This window comes from Cibotium barometz, chromosome 5 (genome assembly GCF_041138505.1).
Source record: "Cibotium barometz isolate CiBa-2024 chromosome 5, ASM4113850v1, whole genome shotgun sequence".
NCBI lineage: Eukaryota > Viridiplantae > Streptophyta > Polypodiopsida > Cyatheales > Cibotiaceae > Cibotium > Cibotium barometz.
The window spans coordinates 16,732,040-16,752,558 of record NC_141050.1 but is presented as its reverse complement, the minus strand read 5'-3'; the positions used below and the strand labels follow the sequence as shown (position 1 = coordinate 16,752,558).

General features: G+C 43.5%; 1 protein-coding gene across 2 annotated transcripts in view; it reads left to right on the top strand.

The window, feature by feature from the left end:
* The window catches only part of LOC147638127 (calcium-transporting ATPase 3, endoplasmic reticulum-type-like), a 156,635-nt gene that overhangs the window by 84,694 nt on the left and 51,422 nt on the right, over positions 1-20,519 (top strand). For both annotated transcript variants that reach the window (XM_086798040.1, XM_086798039.1), the window contains exons 10-11: positions 1,414-1,499; positions 1,593-1,694. In XM_086798040.1, coding sequence (XP_086654166.1) covers positions 1,414-1,499; positions 1,593-1,694 — 188 coding nt within the window. The remainder of the gene's footprint in view (positions 1-1,413; positions 1,500-1,592; positions 1,695-20,519) is intronic.

The window sequence follows — 20,519 nt, the reverse complement described above, 5'->3', positions numbered from 1 at the left end:
CCTTAGTGATAGAGCTCGATCTATTTTGCTCGCCAGACGTCCTCGATCCAAAGCATCATGACCCTCCACCAGAGAGATGCAGATCCAGGAGGTTATTTGACGCCATGATTTTCTTCCATCACAGCGGCCAGATATTCTCTCAGCCACCACGGACCTGTATCAGCTGAGGAGGGCATCCTTATTAGTTGATCATGACTAGTTTCTCTTGTATAGGGTCACATGCTGACATCACATCTGTATACACTAGTGATAGTCGTTTTTTCTTTTCTCTCAGTTACTTTCTCCATTTCTTAGTTATTATATCTATGGTATCATTGTGCCACTTATGGTCTCATAGACCCTTGATTTCTTTTGTAGACGTTAATATTACTTTATTTCTTCCTTCTCTCTCTCTCATTAGCCCCATGCTTGATATTTTGGAGAGTGGTATACCATCTATTGGGGGCTGGTGCTCCTCTCATGTTCCATGTTCATGGAATTGCATGATGAGTTTCCATGGACAGTTTTGTATCACCTCAGTGAGATAGCTATGTTTTGCTTTTGTTTTATTTTTGTTTTATTTTGCATTCCATGATGAGATATGCCATTGACATTATTGTATCACTTTGGGCCCATTGAGTCTTTAGTAGACGCTTAATATACCTCTCTCTCTCTCTCTCTCTCCCTTGTTGTCTTCATGCATGCAATTGGGATTGCAACGAGGATGACAACCCATGGTCTGTCCACGCTAATAACCCATGGTCTCTCTCCCTTGTTGTCTTCATGCATGCAATTGGGATTGCAACGAGGATGACAACCCATTGTCTGTCCATGCTAATGACCACCATTTCAGTACCAAGGAGTACCAAGGGCACTACCCGGCCAGGAACTGCACAGAGTTATGAGAGATGACATCTGGCAGATATACATCCATAGGACCTGGAAGACCCTACTTCACAGGATGAGACTTTACCGACATCAGTTCCTTATGCTCACAGCAGATGGTTTCAGTACCAAGGAGCACCAAGGGCAGGAACTTAGAGAGTTCTGCTCCATGCACACATTACCACCATTTTAGTACCAAGGAGTTTGAAGGGTACCACGCAGCCAGGAGTTGCGTAGATTCTCATGAACCTTTGTAACTCCGTTGCCTTGACAAAGAGCAAGCACACAGCCCTCAAACAGGAGCCGTTTGGAGAAAATTCTTCAAGGTCTGCAATCCACCATGTGACATTCACATGTCATCCCACATCACATCCCTATGCCTTTTTCAACTTTTGTTCTGATAGCTCTACATGCATCCTCCATTTTTACAGTTTTTTTAGATTCTTTACCAATTTGATCTCAGAGACTGCTGTACAATTTTTTGCAAACATGGTGAGAACTGTGAAGTGAAGAAAGACGGTTTTCTTATCTATTGTGTTTTGATGGCAGGGGAAAGTTGTTCTGTGGTAAAAACTATTGATGCTACAAATGCCGAGAAAGCTGTGTATCAAGACAAAACTAACATACTGTTTTCTGTAAGCCTAACTTGGCATCTTTGGTCTCTGAAATCAATTTTGGTTTTCGTACTAGTAGCATAAACCTAATTTTGGATGGCTTTTCACTTGCAGGGCACTGTGGTAACTGTTGGACGAGCACGAGCAGTAGTCATCAATATTGGCTCGAAGACTGCTATGGGGAAGATACGTGATGCAATCTCTGAGACTGCAGATGTAAAACCATCATTCTCCCATGTTCTTCAATATAGTTTTTCTTGACTCTTAGCCTTCGTGATTTCTTTTGCATAGCTTGTCAGAGCAGACATTACATAGATTGGACTCAGGGCAGGTCACAGCTAACTCTTGAACTCCATTGGAGTAGGCAGTATGCTTCAAGGCTAACTATGAAATACCTTGAGAGATTTATAGCAGATCTTGGGATGGAGATAAGGCAACAAAGAGATAAAGATGCTGAATACCACGGTAGACCACTAACCATTTAGAGAAAATCTCTGCTCAGCACTTCCTCTCTTGTAGATCACAAAGAAGAGCAAGAAGCAGGACTTACTTTATGACTGCTCAGAAACTATGCAGGTATGCCTGCTGCCAGATCTTCATCCACAGTCCTGTGACCTCTCACTAGACACTATAGTTGTAGCTACTTGAGTAATGGAGATAAGGTGACTTAAACCCCGGATCAGACTCCCAAACACCCACTGATGGTGGGACACCTGGCAAGTGGAAAATAGTTATCAGAGATGGACTCTGTAAGGTTGTCAAGACAGGATTAAACATAATAGTAAATAATATGAATTTTGGCAGTTCCACGTCTGTAAAACATGGATTGAACTTTTTTCATGTGCTATCTGAGGATGATTCTTTTTAGAGGTCTTATTCTCATGCTGATATTGGAGGGGTTTATCCAGATGCCACTTAACATATGCATTGAAAGTATCTATGGGACTATGTTATGCCTCATCAAACAGGTGGCGTGTAGAGAGAGGGAGAGAGATGGAGCTGATGAGTATTATGGATCTTGCCGTGGGCTGGCACAAGTAGTGAGACAGTAGAAAATGCTTTACTCTCATTGCTCAGTACAGTAGCTGAGGAGATCAGTTTTTCATACCCTCTCTGTCAGGAGGAAACAGATTAGACACTCCTTAGTCCACCCCACCAACACCCTAGCAGACAGGAGGAAATCACATAGACACTCCTTAGCTCTTGCTTTCCAGGTTTTGCCAATCATAACGCACTCAGGATAGATGGATGTGGACATCATTGAATGAAACTCTGAGACAGGACTATTCGCATAATCTATTGGCTTGCCTTTGTGAAACGGCAGGGCAGCATGTTGTCCCGATGGCAGCTTTGTAAGGGCAAAAAGGGTAAAATGAAGTTGTAGATTTTTTTTGAAGTTTCTATTTTTCATCTCCCATTACATGTTAATTGACATGTGCTTTTAGTTTTGTATGGAGTCAATTTTGAAGTTAGATGCTTTCCTTGCTATGTTGATGTGGCATGAAAAACCATACTGGTTTTTCACTGTGACAATTTTTTAAATCTATGTTTGGTTTGTGTTAGTGCCGTGGGTGGCATTTTTTAGAGAAGAGAGATTGTGATAAAGCTTGCATTCATAAAGGGGCATGGTTCGATGGCTAGCTTGATGATTTCTCTCATTCACAGGGAAGAAAAGACAAAGAGATCAAAAGACAAAGCAAGAAAAGTAGAGCCTGCAAAATCTTGAAAAGCCTACCATCAACTCCATCCAAGATTACATCACTATTGTTTCTCCCATGAAGATGATATTAACTTGTCCACCCTACTTCCCTAATGTACGCACATTGCACGCTCAATGAAAAAGCCTTGCTTCTTAGACACACACTCTGTAAGGCTTAAAGTTATAGGAGATGGATATTGCAAGACTTTACCACAACAGAATATAAATCATTGAAATAAGCGAAAGACAATGAAAAATTTAGAACAAATTTTTATTTAAATATAAATAAAACCAGTCACATTGTAGAACCTTAGACACCATCTGAAACCAACTTACAATATCAAAGATAAGATATGTCATGAACATACACTTCTTTTATTTCGTATCACCAGAGATACGAAACACTCCTCATGAGCTCGACCCCTGAGCTTGAGTTGTCTCCACATACAACTATCCGGGTCTCCCACTGTAGTGGTAATGTGTCTCGCTCTCATATATATTAGATTCTATAGAATCGGTCTCCCTTGAGACACACATGCTTCCGTAGAACACATGCCCAATTGACCATTGGAGTGGGATCAATCTCATTCTCAGTCTTAGTCTTATTATCTTTGTCATTTTGTGTCACCATAATAATTTTATATGCTTATGCACTGTGTTTAAATCAAAAGATCTAGAGCTCTAATGAAAGTGTCAGACCAATCATACTTCTTTCCAACCATGTATCTGAGTGAAGATTCTTCCTCAGCTTCCTTGGAGAGTTTGGGGGTCCTTTCTTCTATGGAATTTTCTCCACTACCTCGTATCCTTTAACACCCGGAGCACAAGTACGTTGAATGATTCTTCCTTTAAGGTTTTATTTGCTGAAAATTTTTGTAGCTCTAAAATGATCTTCAAAGCCAATGAAAATAGAGAATGTGTAACCTTAAAGGAAGAATCATACTTGTGCTCGGGATGTTAAAGAATACAAGGTAGTGGAGAAAATTCCACAGAAGGAAGGGATCTGCAACTCTCCAAGTAAGTTGAAGAAGAATCTTCCCTCAAGTACATGGTTGGAAAGAAGCATGGTTGGTTTGACACTCTTATAAGAGCTCTAGATCTTTTGATTTAAACCTATTGCATAAACATACAAAATTGTTTATATTTGAGCTCTAGACCTCTCGATCTAAGCTTAGTGCATAAACATACAAAATTGCATAATTTGACATTAATATGGTGATACAAAATGAGAGAAAGATGGATCTAGTTTTTGCGGAAGCATGTGTGTCTCAACGGAGTTTCATTTTAGAAAATCTAATATATATGAGAGTGAGGCAGGTTACCACTGCGATGGGAAACCCGGATAGTTGTATGTGGAGACTATTGGAGCTTGGGGGTGATCAATGGATTGAGCTCTTGTGGGAGTGCTATGTGAGTTTGGTAATATGAAATAAAAGAAGAAGCTATGTTGATGCCATGTCTAATCTTTGATATTGCAAGTTGGTTTAAGATGGTGTCTGAGACTCTACAACATGAATGGTTTTGTTTCTATTTTTCCATTCAGTTTTGTTTATTTCAGTGATTTTATATTCGATGTGGTTAAGTCAATATCCATCTCCTATAACATAGAGCTGTGGGGGGTTGCATAGTGACACTTTAACATTTGACAGCCAACCAGTGGATATAGTGAAAGAGTATACATACTTATGTTGTACTCGTAGGGCTAAAATTCCATATGAAATCAGCTACAGAGGCAAGATTGGCTAGGGGTCATGCATCTTTTTCACGCCTAGAGAGGCAATGCTTCCAGGGACATTTCTAGCAGGTACATCAAAGTCTCTTCTTTTTCACATGTTAGACTAGCAACCACGTATGGAGTACCAATTTGGCGAGTTGATGTCACATTTCGATTGGAGCCCGATAGAGGTGTGGCAGGTCATGATGCTCTGATGCCTTGTTTGTAGGGAACCCGCCACCCCACATCACATCTGTTAGGACAAGGGTAAGGCTAGGGGGAGTTGGCTGGTTCAGGGGAGTCCGGACTAGTGTGGACGGCCAAGTCTATAGTTAGCTGGCTAGGGTCTATATCCGGCGGTTGGGTGGAGAGTTGTCCTATTCTCTTCTAGGAGGTCTCATACTGGTATCAGAGCAAGTTCCTTCCTCCATCATCCTCTGCTTTTCTCTACGCGGGAGGCTCCATCATAACCGCAACAACATCAGCGCCGTCAACGCGCGCAGGCAACCGAGCCGCGTGAGGAGACATGCTGGCAGAGCTTCTAGCAGTGATGTTCAATCGTGCTGTGTGTGAAGGCTCACCCGAGACTTGGAGTATGTCCACCATCGTGCCTATCTTCATGTCAGGGGACCCTATGGAGCCAAGGAATTATCGCACTATTATGATTGGTCACACACTAGCACGACTATATGCATCCATTCTTAGCAGCAGTTGAGTAGATGGGCAGAGAGAGAGGGCATTCGAGCAGAGGGACAGGCAGGGTTCAGGTTAGGTTTCTCTACTCTTGACCACATCTTGACTCTGCGGGCCATTATTGAGGAGGGCAGGTCTCATGGGCGACGGATTTATTGTAGCTTTGCGGACTTCCGCAAAGCATTTGATACAGTGCCTAGAGCCATATTGATGAGGCGATTACAGGAGATGGGGGTACCCACAGAGCTCATATGGGGGATTATGGCTTTATATAGATGAGTTGCAGAACAGGTACGCACTCCAAAGGGGGTCTCTACTTTGGTTCACTCCATTATAGGAGTGAAGCAAGGTTGCCCGTTATCTCCTTTATTGTTTGGTATGTATGTGGATGAGGCTTCTGACTACATTGAGAGATGGAGGCACCTCCATAGTGTACCCCCCCGTCCCACATGATATTGTATCCCCTCACTGTGCTCCACTCACCTCCATAGCGTACCCCCCCCCCCCCCCCCCCTTTCACTATATTCACACCCTATAAGGGTTTATGTTTACCTTCCAGTTCCAGTTTCATTTTCTAGGTGCCAGTAGTACCATCTTTATTTTTCATTTTCTGGTTTTTTATCCAGACATTGTATCAGATCCACCATGATGTAGACGTTAATATAACATTTCATTTCATTTCATTTCTCTCTCTCTCTCCTGTTACTTGTCTGCACAGGAAGGGGCGATCAACAGTTTCTCTCTTTCTCTCCCGTTACTTGTCCACACGGATAGGGGCGATCAACAGCCCGTGGGGGGATCACGGTGCTTACTACAGGCCGCACATAGCTGGCCGTCACGTAGGAGACGAGGCTTTTTCTCTCTCTTTATCTATAGTGCCGCCACACAGCATGAAAGAGAGCCTCACAAGACCAACACGTGTACCACAAGACCAGGTGCAAACGGTGGGCAACACATGAGTCATGCGCATTGCCGTGAAGGACAACCGTCTGGTGGCCAACAACCGGCCGTGAGGAGAGGAAACTTTTTCGCCATAGCCAAGATAGCATGCAGCGGAAGTGCCACACAACAAGCACAAAGGCAGTGCAATCAACAACAAGGAGTGTGTGTAGACGAGCCACATCACTTCATATAGTAGTAAGAGTTTCATTTTCGGTGAGCCGGTTTTGGTCAAGTACTAGACTTCATCTTGCACACGAATTTGATTTGTTACTATGACCTCTGAAGTTTCTGAGCATTCTGGGGGTCAACAGCATGGCGGTCATCAATATGGCTGATCTGGATGTGGGTGATCACGGATTTGTGGATTTACACGCACGCGCTTTATTAGAATCACGCACACAACGTATCGAATAAAGTTTACTTGTTCTTTCTTTAAGTTTACAAACCATGCAAGTGACTCTCCAGTAGTTGGTCTCTCATTCAGGGTTTCGAAGTGTCCCGGTTGATACTCTAGGGGCATCTACCCATGGGGGGTCAACTCAAGACACCGAAACGCTCGGGAATCAAGAAGTGGCAGCTATGCTCAAGAGCATGAAGCCTCCTGTGTTCCGCGGGGAAGAGAAGGAGCGTGATAAAGATGCATTGGACACTTTTTTACAAAAGTGGACGGACTTTCACCTTTTGAAGTGTTCTCCTGATGCTATTCGTGCTCTCGAGGCAAGTCTTACGCTTGAGGGCAAGGCCTACAAGTGGTGGATGAGCCTCAGCGAGAGCGATTGACGTACGTCATGGGCTTCGTTTGAGGCACTTTTTCGGAAAGAATTCTTACCCGAGAACGAGAAGGATCACAACTGGAATGCTTGGAACAACTGTAAGATGGAAGGTCTTACGTTGAACCAATATATTTCTACGTATCGCGAGATAATTCTCAAGCTTGAGGGTTTGGATGATTTTCAGAAAGTATGAGGTTTTTTGTGTGGTTTAGATAATGAATATAAGACTAAGGTTAAAACCCAATATCCTTAAACTTTAGAAGAGGCCATAAAGAGCGCAGAGATCTTCGATGATAATATTGAGAAGAAATGCACGGCCAAGACACCTTGGGTTGGAGCATCCGACTTCCTTAGTTCTAAGGGGAATAAACGGAAGGGGGCCAAACAAGGTAGTGACGCGGTTAAGAAGGCTAAGGGGCCAAGGGGTCTCTTGTCTCCACAAGATTACGAGCGAGGTCAAAAGGAAAAATTATGTTTTATTTGCATGGTTGCTGATCACGATAAACAGAATTGTCCAAAGAACCGTGGCAAGGATGTCGATAAGGGCGGTAGTAAGACAGTAAGTCTTGCCACTTGAGGCTTCTCAAAAGTTTTCTCAGGTTCAAGTATGCCATACCAATGCCACGCATGAGTGTTGTATAACCTCTACGATGTGGGTACCCTCACTCCAATGGCGAGGGATTTCTGAAATTGAAGCCCTTGTTAGTAATAACTTATAAGTATACTACAAGTGGATTCTGATGCAAGACTTAAGAGTTATGAGTCAAGACTCACCAAGTGAGGGGTGTTGATGCGATATTTCTCCCACCATGATACTGGCTGTAGCTTTTGGCCGTCACTGAACCAAATTACAAGCTACCATTTCGGAAAATAAGTAACTCATCTTCCAACTGCCTTAGCAGGTCCACATCCCCTCATGTGTATCTCTAGATGTACTGCTGCCATCCATCCTCAAGCTTCTCATTATTGTATTGCTCCTCATTTCTCCAAAGAGGATGCAATATTGAGCGACTCCATGGATTGGTTTATGATGGATTGGTTTATGAAACCAATCCCATCGTGTGTTCCACACGGCTCGGATGTCCTGAACCCTACAAAAACAGTATGAAATGTATACAGTATAATGTCATTAACATGATACTATACAAGATTGAAGAGAGACTAAGAGTGCATGCATAATGCAGCATACCTCTGCTGATAAGACAATGCAGCGGTTCAAAGCTTCACCAATTCTATCCATGAACTCATACAGGAGTCCTAGAGTGCTGCCCTCCATGGCCTTGATGCAAAGAGCACTATAAATAGGCTGAATGGTCTTTACGAGGGCTTTAGCCTCTTGCCACCAAGTGTCCCTCATGACAACGCGTACAAATGCACCAACCTTGGGACTGCCACGATCATCCCAAGCCATCCACTCCCTAGAAACCACTGTGTGTAGGAGTCCATGGCGGACTCTCACAAGCCTCTCAACCACAATGAATGTGTATGCGAATCTAGTGATAGAAGGTTTAAGAAGCTCTAAGTCGCCGTGTGCTCGATACATAGCAAGCACCTTTGGCCTCTTTGTCTTAAACTTTACCATCATGCGAGAGGTCTCAAAGATGTCTGACACCCAGCCTATCTTTGCCACATCCTTGATGAGGAGGTCCAAGCTATGAGCAGCACATGGAGTCCAAAGAATGGCAGGAAGCACCTTTGGCCTCTTTGTCTTAAACTTTACCATCATGCGAGAGGTCTCAAAGATGTCTAACACCCAGCCTATCTTTGCCACATCCTTGATGAGGAGGTCCAAGCTATGAGCAGCACATGGAGTCCAAAGAATGGCAGGAACTTCTCCTCAAGCATCCTTCCCATGGAGACACAATTTGAGCCATTATTAGTGATCTCCTGCACTATATTCTGTGGCCCAATCTCCATGACAGCCTCTCGAATTTGTCGCCAAATGTACTCACCTGTCTTCACCAGTGTGCCTGCTATGGATGCATCTATGGCACGCAAGAACATTGTGCCCTTGCATGATGAGATGAGGATGTTATAAACATTCCTATTTTTGACATCCGACCATCCATCACATAGAAGAGTGCATCCATATTTTTTCCATGTTTCTTTCAGAGGCTCTACCTCCATCTCCACAGCTTATCTCTCCCTTCTAAGCTCGTGTGTGCACAAGGCCACGTAAGAGGGCCCCTCCCACTCACATCCTATGTGGCTGATTGCCCTCATGGCCTTTTTCCATCGTGCTGTGCGCACGTATTGAAAGACAAAGCACATTGTATGAAGAGCTTTGTGAGCTCTCAGGTGGCCTCTTGCACCTGTAACTGAGACATCCACATGTTCCTCCTCGTCATCTTCATTCCTCTCCTTTGCTGGTAACTTCATTTGGCCTAATAATTTGTCTCTCTTCCACTCTTGTAATGATGCCTTGATAGCATCCGGCACAAGTGGACAAGGGCTGACTCCTTTCCCCGCTAAACTTGTGAAACGAGCCTTTAGCCGGTCTATGCTGCTATCGGACTGCAACCCACAATACTTGCACTTCCATTTGGAAGCACTTCCACCCTTATAGGAGGCCTATTCGATCACATGGGTCCACATATCATCTCTTGTGTGAGGCATTCTGTTGAAGGAGTGTGTCTGTGGAGAAACCCTCAATTTTCAAAGCATTTCAATTGACCAAAATCAACCATATAATGGATTACATACTTGGTTAAGACCCTTGGGCAGAGTCTAAGCAAATGTTGGAGGCTTAATGGGGTCTCTGTGAAGAAAACCCCCAATTTTCAGCATCTCCATCTTGCCCCAAATTGGCCAAAATTAGCAAGCATGTTTGATAAAAAAAACACACCTGGCTTTAGACACGCGACCCGAGGGAGAAAACGTGCAAGTTTGGGGCAGGCCGAGCAGAGCTGAATTTGATGTTGACGATGAGAGACAAGCAGCGCACAGAAACCAAAGAAATGTTTATCAAAAGAGTCGCCTGTTGTGGACGTGAGATTTTGGGGAAAAAAAAATGTTACAAAATTTGTGTGAAAAAAACGCGTTTTCTACAAGGAAACGTTTCCTTCCTTGTAGGAGATGCGTTTTCTAACTACTATGGTATGGGACACGAATCGGGTCAAACCCGTACCACTCATTATTCAGGGATATGACATGCACTTAGATTTTCAGGTTATACATATTACTAGAACTGATGTTATTTTGGGTTGTGAATGGTTGTTTAATTTAGGACCATCTCTTTCTTGTAGTTATCTAGATAATACTTTTGATTTTGAGATTAATGGTAAACAAGCTCGTTTGCAAGGTGAGCGCAATATGCCCCCATTTTCACTCATTTGTTCTACTGAAGTGGACCGCCTTGTATATGCTCATGAAATAGAAAATCTCTTTTCGTGTTACATGTTTCCTTCAGTTTTGTCTCATGATGATGCTAGTGGTGGTGATTTTAATTCCAGTTTGTATATCTTTACCAAGGGTACGGAAAGTTATACTTCTCTTCATGATTTGCAGTGTATTAAACCTCTCAATTCTGTCATATATGAACAACATGTTAGTGCTATGCATAATAATGAATAAGCTCAATTTTTTCCTAAGCTCACTCGACAAGTTTCTAATTCTTTGCAAAGTCTTTTGCTTGAATTTCGTGATGTGTTTCTAAGCAACTTGCTGTCTGGTTTACCTCTTGAGCGCAATGTCCAGCATGCCATTGAAGTGCTCATGGATGCTAAACCGATCTGCAAGCCTCTGTATCGGCTTAGCGCTAGTGAAGCCAGTGAGGTAGAGCGTCAGCTTGTTGACTACCTCGCCAGGGGCTTCATTAGACCTAGCAATTCGCTATGGGCATCACCAATTTTATTGGTGAGGAAAAAAGATGGGTCTATGTGTTTGTGTGTGGATTATCGTGGTTTGAATGCAATCATGATAAAGAATAAGTACCTGTTACCAGGAGTTGATGAGCTGTTTGATCAATTGCAAGGTGCGCGATACTTTAGCAAGATTGACTTAAGATTGGGCGATCATCAAGTTTGCATCCGCATGGAGGATGTATCTAAGACAAGTTTTCGTTCTAGATTTGGACATTATGAGTTTTTAGTTATGCCGTATTGTCTAGCTAATGCTCTAGCTACGTTTGTGACGCTTATGGATAGCGTGTTATGCTTGTATCTTGGTCGATATGTTGTAGTATTTCTTGATGATATTTTGATCTTTAGCCGCACCGAGGAAGAGCATTCGTAACACTTACGATTAGTGTTCAATTTGCTAAGGCAAAACGCACCTTACGCTAAAGAGAGCACATGTGAGTTTTTTGCCTCGGAGATCCATTATTTGGATCACATAATCTCGGTAGAGGGAATTCAAATGGATCCTACGAAGGTAGAGGTAATCCTTAAGTGGCTTCATCGAACCAATCTGGAGGAATTACAAATCTGCCTTGGGTTGGCAGGGTTCTATCGTAAATTCATCCGGGATTATGCTGAGTTAGTGGTTCCAATGATGGACCAATTAAAATCTAAGGGTCACATTTACTTGGGGTGATGACCAACAATAAAGTTTCGATCGTCTTAAGGTTGCTATAGCTACCGCACGTGTGTTGGCAATAATAGATCCTAATCAACCGTTTGTGGTTGAAATGGATGCTAGTGACCATGCAGTTGGTGCTGTGCTTCTTCAAGGAGGAAGACCGGTAGCTTTTGAGAGCAAAAAGTTGGATAGAGCTTAGCGGAATTATTCTATGTATGAGCGTGAGCTTTATGCCATCATTTATGCTCTAGGGAAGTGGAGACATTATCTCTACAGTGCTAAGTTTGAGATTGTCTTTGATCATGAGAGCATCAAATGGTTGACAACTCAAACTGATTTGAAAGGTCGTAAAGCTCGGTGGGCAGAAATCCTCCAAGAATTAGACTTTCAATTAAGGTATCGCAAGGGTTGATACAATGTCGCGGTTGATGCCTTAAGTCGCATGCCTCAAGTGAGCTCTTGAGTTTCATGGAGTTGAAAAATAAATATTAGGTTCACTCAAAGGCAATTGCGAACATGATCAGTCATATGCAAAGGTGTGGAAATTTGTTAAATGCAAAGGTCCCTCCCATTCTGTAGTTGCGAGTGTAGATGATAGTTCCACATCCAACTCTTCTCTTTCTAGGGACGAGCTTAATCATTGGAAGCATTTTTCCATTTCCACCACAAAGACGACCGATGCATATGCCAGAAGAGATTTGCCCGTTCAGAAACCCAAGGCAATGGCAACAAATGTTTATACAGACCAGCAACTGTAATATCAGATAGCCTCAAGGGATGGCATGAAGAATCAAAAGAGGAGATAGTCCAATCCTGTAGGCGATCTCGAATTTCCAACAGTGGAATCGGCAAAAAAGGCTGAAGCATCTGAATTATATCATGCCAAAGACGACGATAGTGAGGTCCCAAGCCATAATGTGCAGCAGCCTGTGGAAAAGAAAGAGGGGAGCCATCAGGATGGATGACATCTCCCACAGAGGTAACACCCTTTGAGTGGAGAAAATATGAACGCCGGGGTTCTTGCACCGCCAGGGGAACTGAAAATGCTTTGGACCAATGGATGCTCTCAGCGCGGAGAGAGTTGCCTTGTAAGGAGTCAGGACCATTCCATTTTAAATTTGAAAGGACAAGCTTCCAATCAGCAAGCAAGCCAGAAATGAGAGGACAACCCTTAATTTTGCCAGTAATGTAACCAAGAATAAATTCCCAATGAGTAGGTTGCCAATGGCCAAAAGCCGAAGTCGTCAGATGAAGTAATAAATGATGGATCATCGCTGTCCAAGGCTGAGTGCCTTCCAAAAATTGAAGCATCAGTTTACCCCTGTGGGCAAGAATATGCACCTGTAAATTAAGGATATTCAAGCCTCCATGCATTTTAGGGGTACACAAACGATTTGCCGAAAGCAAACGTACACTCTTTTTCCCCTGCTTCGATCTCCAGAATATCTCCAAGATGGTGGACATAAAGAATTTCAGCTCCCCCTGAGAAAACCTGATGAGAGGAAGGTAGAACTGAATATAGGCAACCAAGATGGATTGGAGAATCCGTAAACGAACATGCAAAGGCCATGTTGCAAGTTTCCAGTATTCCAACTTTTTCTTGAGCTTTGCCAAGACCCAATCTGTTTGTTGACGGCGAGTGACTGTCCATCCCAAAGGATATCCCAAATGCCGAATCAAATGAGTGGAGTGAACTATTTCCCCTGGCCATAGCAAATTATGCCACTGTTTTGAATGCAAAGGCAGCAATTTAGATTTCTGAAAATTGATTTGTAGGCCAGCCGCAAGTGCAAACAAAGAAAGAGCCTGCATCAAAGTAGAGAGATCCTGATGTGTATTGCGAGGAAGAAAAAAAGAATCATCAGCATAAGCTTGAGCAACCAACTGACGTCTATTCTGAATGTCCAATCCATGAAGACTGCCAGTATCAACCAAATGATCCATATAAAGAAGCATGGGATGCGTCGCTATAGCATACAAAAGAGCACTTAAAGGGCATCCCTGCCTAACTGAACGATGCAAAGTCCATGATTCTGAGAGATCTCCTCACAATATACAAGCCGCCTGACTATCAGCATAAAGCCAGTAAATGATATTCTGCATTTTTTCTCCAAATCCCAGAGCACGCATGGTTTCTTGAATGAACCCCCATTTAATAGTATCAAAAGCCTTAGCAATATCCACTTGCAATAATAAGACATCCTGCTGCGTGTATTTGGCATATTCAATGCCGATATAAGCATTTGCAATGTTATCTGTAAAGTGCCTGCGAGGAATAAATCCATACTGTGCAAAATGAAGTCCATCATTCAAGTAACCCTTAATGCGATCAACAACCATTTTACTGATAATCTTGTATATCACCGGCATAAGGGTAATTGGTCTCCAGTCTGCCAAAGACTGACATAAGTGTTTTTTAGGCAACAGCTTCATTAATCCTTTTTTCCAGGAAGCTGGCATTTGCCTTGTCTCCCAGGCAATGTTTACCATACGCAGCAAAGGTAATTTGAGGGTGTCCCAATATGCAAGAAAAAATTCAACTGTAAGGCCATCCCATCCTTGAGCTTTCCATCGGCCACAAGACCTGATTGCATCAGACAGTTCTTGTTCAGAGAATTTTGTTTCTAGTTGTTGCGCTTGAGTAGCAGAAAGGATGGGAGATACATGCTGTAATAACTGATGACGTGCATCATACACTTCCATGGCGTGAGAATCATCATCATCAAATTGAGAGGAGAAATGGGCAACACAAGTCGCAGCCAATTGTGCTCGGGTGGAGGTCCACGTGTCATCTGAAATTAAAGTGCGACATATAGATGCAGCTTGTTTTCTGGAATGTAAACTCCTGAAATTTTTTTTGGAAGAGCAGCCTTTGTCCAAAAGCGCCTTTTGTCGTGCCCGTATCTCCCATTTGACAAGCTTTCGATGATCATTTACCTGAATACAGTGACGAGCTTGACATAAAGAAGTGGCTTCAGCCAAAGTTAGAGAGCGAAGATGACTAAGCTCAATTAACGATTGGCATGTTTGCTTAGCATAAGCGACAGTCTGTCTCCAACCTTTCAGATACTGTTTACCATAATCACGGATGACTGATTGCATGCGAGCAATAAAAGCTGTCCATGCATAATCCAAGTCAATGAAAGATGGAGGAAAGAGTGGCTGACAGGCCTCAAGTATCAGTGCTTTGAATGCATCATGCTCCAGGTAACTATTATTGATGATAAGCAACCTTCGAAGTGGCAATCTGTCATCGGGCATGTCATGCAGATGAACTCTAAGCCATAAGGGTACATGATCTGAATATGTAAATGTATAATCTAGCCACAATTTGGTTGTGAGAGTATCATAATGAAACGGATCAAGCTGATACCATCGATCCAATCGAGCTTTGTAAGTGGATTGAGCATTATGTTGGAAGGTATACCCAGGCATCAGAGGCTGAGATTCTTTCCAAATATCAATCAGATTAAGCGTTGCTACAAAATCTGCCCACGAAGATCTCTCAGTAGCAAGCATATGTGTACGACCGGATGTATTATCACCAGGTTGAGGGGCATTATTGAAATCTCCACATATGAATGCTTTCTGTCTCCAAGGGTACAATTTCATTTGTTGCCATATCTGTCCTCTAGCCTGAGAGGATTGAGGTGCATATATCGATGCAAATTCAAAGATTTCACCCTGAATAAAGCACTGCATAACCATCCATTTGCCTTGGAAGTCATTAAATGCCATGACTGGCTGCAAATGATGTTTCACAAGAAAAAGTACACCCAAAAAGGCATGGTGGCCTGCATAAAAAATATCATAACCAGCATAATGGCCTTGCTGTCCAGCATAGTGATGTTGATTGTGTTCCTGAAGAGCAACGATATCTGGCTGCAAATGCTTCAAATATGCCCAAACCATCTTCCACTTTTTAGGGTCACACAAACCCTGTACATTAAGAGTCAAAACTGTGATATATGACATCATATTTATAGTGTATGTACAGCATGAACAAAAAAAGTAGCTCAAGCTTGCATTTCCTCCACAGGGTCTGCACCTCGATCAGGAGGAGGAATATCTATGAGACGGGTGGCTAGCAAGCTAGCAGCCTCTTCTTCGGGAAACAGAGTACGACCTGCAGTTACAGTAGCCCAGGTGATGCCAATTCCAGAATTTTCTTCCGGGGTATGTCCACTCGAGGAGGCTCCATTCCAAGTTCTAGAAGGTAAAGGACGCCTGGTTTCTTGAAGTATCTTTTCTTTTCCTTTTGGTGAAGAAGTAGAGGGATTAGCCACAGCTACATTCATATGAGAAGAGACTGGCACTTTGCCTTTTTCTTGAGGCATAACAGGAGTCTTCATACTTTTGTTTTTAATCCCTAAAGGACCAGGAGTGTCCTTATTTTGCATTGGGATGGGCAAGGCATCAGGCGGCATCTTATGGAGGACCAGAGGGCATTGAGATGCCATATGTCCAAACTTTTTGCACTCAAAGCATGCACCTGCAAAAAGACCCCATTTGAGTCTGAAAAATGCACTCCCCATGGAAACGTTATTTATGGTAACAGCATAAGATTCCGGAGTGGGCTGATCTGTGTCCCATAAAATACAGAATCGATTTGAGTTGCCATTTGGTCTAGGAGGGCATACAACCTTTCCTAGAGATGCTGCAATTTTAGGTAACAAGGAGGCCAAACATTGGGGGAAGTCCACCACTTCTACCCAAACAGGACAGCGATGCTTAATCAAAGCCTGATAGTCTCTGGTGGGGGACCATGGCAATACATGAACCATCTGTTGTCCATAGAAGAGAGGGGAGTGCTCTAAAAGCGTTTGTTTATGGTGCTCATCCACCATAATGACCTCAAAGAAACCTCTTGCCACATAGTGGACTTTGCGAACAAAACAAGCCTGCACACACACACACACACACACACACAGCCTCAAGCATAGAGAAATGTGAGTGCTGGAAAAGTGTACTCAATAATGATATGAAATGAAAGTACAAGTGAGTACTAAAAAGCCTAGGGCTAAGTGCCCAAAGTACAAGTGAGTACTAAAAAGCCTAGGGCTAAGTGCCCAACACACATAAGTGTGTTCACACGGGGAGAAAAGCTATGCCCAGTTACAGGGAAAAAGTGCCCATGAGTAAGCTGGGTTCACACCTGAACTAGCCGGGAGTGGACATGACCAACAAACGTCCCTCAAAATGGTGTGAACGGGTAGCAGCAGGGTGATAAAGCTGTGAATGCTGCCCTACACTATGCTCCACAGTAAGAGTGAACTGCGGTGCCAATGGGAAAAGCAAGCACTATATGACGGGGAAAAGGAGAATCCCCAATGTCATAGTGCTAATGCTAGAGCACAGTAGTACATAAACGCATCAGCTGAAATGCATGGCAAAGATCATGTGGACATCAACTGCATCAAATCAAGAGGCATCGCATAATACCATCTTGAAGGCCAGCATCTAAATGCCAAGTTGAATTGCATGTAATCCACGTCAATGCTCTGTATTTGCACCAGTGATAAACATACGAAGAGGTAGCAGATATACGCATGTGTAAAGGCAATAGGATCCAGAAGTCTTGCGTGTGAGACATGCAATCTAAGCTGCAAGAGGGAAACTCATCAATGGAGGATCCGATGAGGAAAAATCAGCAATGGTAGGGCTGATAAAAGTAAAAATTCAGCAATGGGAAAAGCTGAAAATGGGGAGAAAAAGTGGGGGCTCGGAGTGGGCATCAGCCAATGCTATGAGAGGATAGGTAAACTCTCAGCGATGCCATGATCAGTGGCATGTATAGCAAGTGTAAAGATGCATAATCGCACAATGAATAATATACATGTGACATGTCAAACCATGAGAGTAAGCCAACACTGGCCAAGTGTGTAGAAGACACTGGCCAAGTGTGTAGAAGACACTCCTAGTAAACATCACATGTGAGAAAGTGACAATGTCAACACTGTAGAAACAATCCCGCTGCAAGGAAAAACAATATAAAAGGCATCTCCAGTAGACATCACATAAGAGAAAGCGTCTTGCATAGACAAGCATAAGGGTCAACAAGCATAAGTGACCATGAGGCATCACCAACTGCATGTGGGCAAGTAAATTTCCCCCTCCCCGAAATGCATCTGCCAGACAATGCCTACCACGGTGTACAGACTATAGAGTATAGTCATCAAAAGCAACAGCATCAGAAGACATCTCTGCAGGTGATGAAGATGTAAGGGTCAAGGCTGATACATGTGTAGCCAAATTGGCTTGATCTGCACCTGTGGTAGAAGATGCCAGCTTCTTCTTTTTTTTCACTCTCAATATGCTTCCTGCATTCCTCTATGGTGTGCCTTGTTTTCCTGCAATAATTACAACACTTTATCTTTTCAGGCTTGTCCTCTGTCTTGGGAGGATCCGATGGGCTAGGTTTAGGCCTAGATCTATTCCCACGAAGGGAGCAGCCATTGCTGACTCAGCAGACATCATGTTGTTCCTGTTGGAACGAGATTGCTCTTCACTGAGCAAGAGAGTCCCAAGGTTGTCAAAAGTGACCGCATTAAGTGCATTGCCAGCCAACAACTGCAAAGTGGTGCCAAATGTCTGATAAGAGTCGGGCAAATTACGCAAAACTGTCTGAACAAGATAGCCATCATTCAAGACCTCATCAATGTTAATGAGCTGCTCTCGAAGGTCTTTCACATGCGTAAGGTACTGATCGATAGAGTCACCTTCAAGCATGCGGTCAGTCTCAAGCTTGCCACGAAGGCAAGCTACACGAGCCTCATTGCGACCTGAATACGTCGCCAAGGTATCCCAAGCACCCTTTGCAGTGGTGCAACGAATGTGCGGAATGATATGCCTGGGGCTCGAGAGAGCAATCAACGCATGAGCCTGAGCATCCCTAGCATCCCAAGTACGCTGCTGTTGAGTAGGAGGAAGACGAGGAGGTGGACCTGTAGGAGGGTGAGCGGGAATCACTTCACCTTCCGCTGGAGGATGTGCAAGAGGACGGTCCTCAGTGCCATCTATATATAGCTATACATTCTTGGCAACCAAAACATGACCCATGATATAAGCCATAGGGTAGTTATCCCCATTGAGCTTGTCTTCTTGAGATAGCATTCCAAAGAGGTCGTTATTACTGTTTGTCATGATAACACAACAAATCTGTCACAAGTCACCACGAGTAGGCCAAGCCCAACAAAACCGTAAGAATGCGGGAGATAAATAGCAGGATAATCAATGGACTGAAAGGGAACTCCTTCACCACGAGAAATACATATGCATGTCCCAAATTTGCAAGTGTACTGCACGATGATGCAAATCTGTCAAAGTGTCCACAATGGCATACATATACTGCAGCAAACCACAAATGTATACATGTGCCATGAAAAACACAATCAGCTGACACCTATAAAAGCTGCAAGTGCTCAAATCTTGCCAAAATCAAAGGTAAATAGGTCGAATGCTGCAAAAATGGGCTCAATGTAGAAAAGCCCCAATTTTTAGGCAGCCAACTAGACCAAATGTGAACCGGATCTGCACCTGTAAATCTGCTAAAGCGATTGTCATGTGTTGTAATGCCCCAAGAAATTGGAAAAATGCCCCAATGCCAAGCAAATGTGCCTGTAATACCCAAAAAATTGGGGGAAATGCCTCAATGCCAAGTAAGTGTGCATGTAATACCCAAAATTGCTTGCAAATAGTGCCAATGTCTGCAAAATCCCCAAATCTCTAGTGCAATTATGCACCAAATCTGCTGAAATCAATGCCAATGTGTGCCAATGTTGCAATTGCAGGCTCAATGGTGAAGGGCTCCAAATTTCAACAGGCAAAATGTGCAATTTCAAGTCAGAAATTTGCAAATCCCTCAAACCTTGCAATGCTGGGTAGATTTGAAGGTGAAGGCGGTGTAGATTTGACCGGCGTACGATGCAGCTACAGTCGGCGCAGAACAGATTTGAAGGCAGCGACGCGTACGATGCAGAGGCGACGACGGCGGTCACAGATCTAAAGGCGGCGACTGTGAGGGCGACGGCAGAGAAGGCGGCGCTGCGCACAGATCTGACAGGTGGCACAGATCTGCAGTGGTGGTACAGGCGGTACGGGCGTCGTCGTACATTAGCAGGTCGTGAGCAGCGTACAAAAACGTGTAGGCCACCAAAAACAGGGGAGAGAAAACACGACTGTTAAAAAAAAGAAGAAAAAAGAAAAAAAAAAAGAGAGAGTGTGTGGCGTGTATGCACGATAGGCTCAAGCTCAAGGCTGAAGGGCAGCAGGGGGTAAACCCTAACCCTAATGTTGCGGGGCAGCAGGGTGTAACCCTAACTCTAACCCTAACCCTAACTAGGCTCTGATACCAATGTTGGGTAGGAGGGCAGCTAGGCTGCACACACACACACACACACACACACACACACACACACACACACACACATAACCTCAAGCACAGAGAAATGTGAGTGCTGGAAAAGATGTACTCAAAAATGATATGAAATGAAAGTACAAGTGAGTACTAAAAAGCCTAGGGCTAAGTGTCCAACACACATAAGTGTGTTCACACGGGAAAAAACCCGTGTCCAGTCATAGGGAAAAAGTGCCAGTAAGTAAGCTGGGTTCACACCTGAACTAGCCGGGAGTGGACATGACCAACAGGGCTGTTACAACCCTTAGAGATCCCTGATGGTAAGTGGGAAAGCATCTCTGTGGAT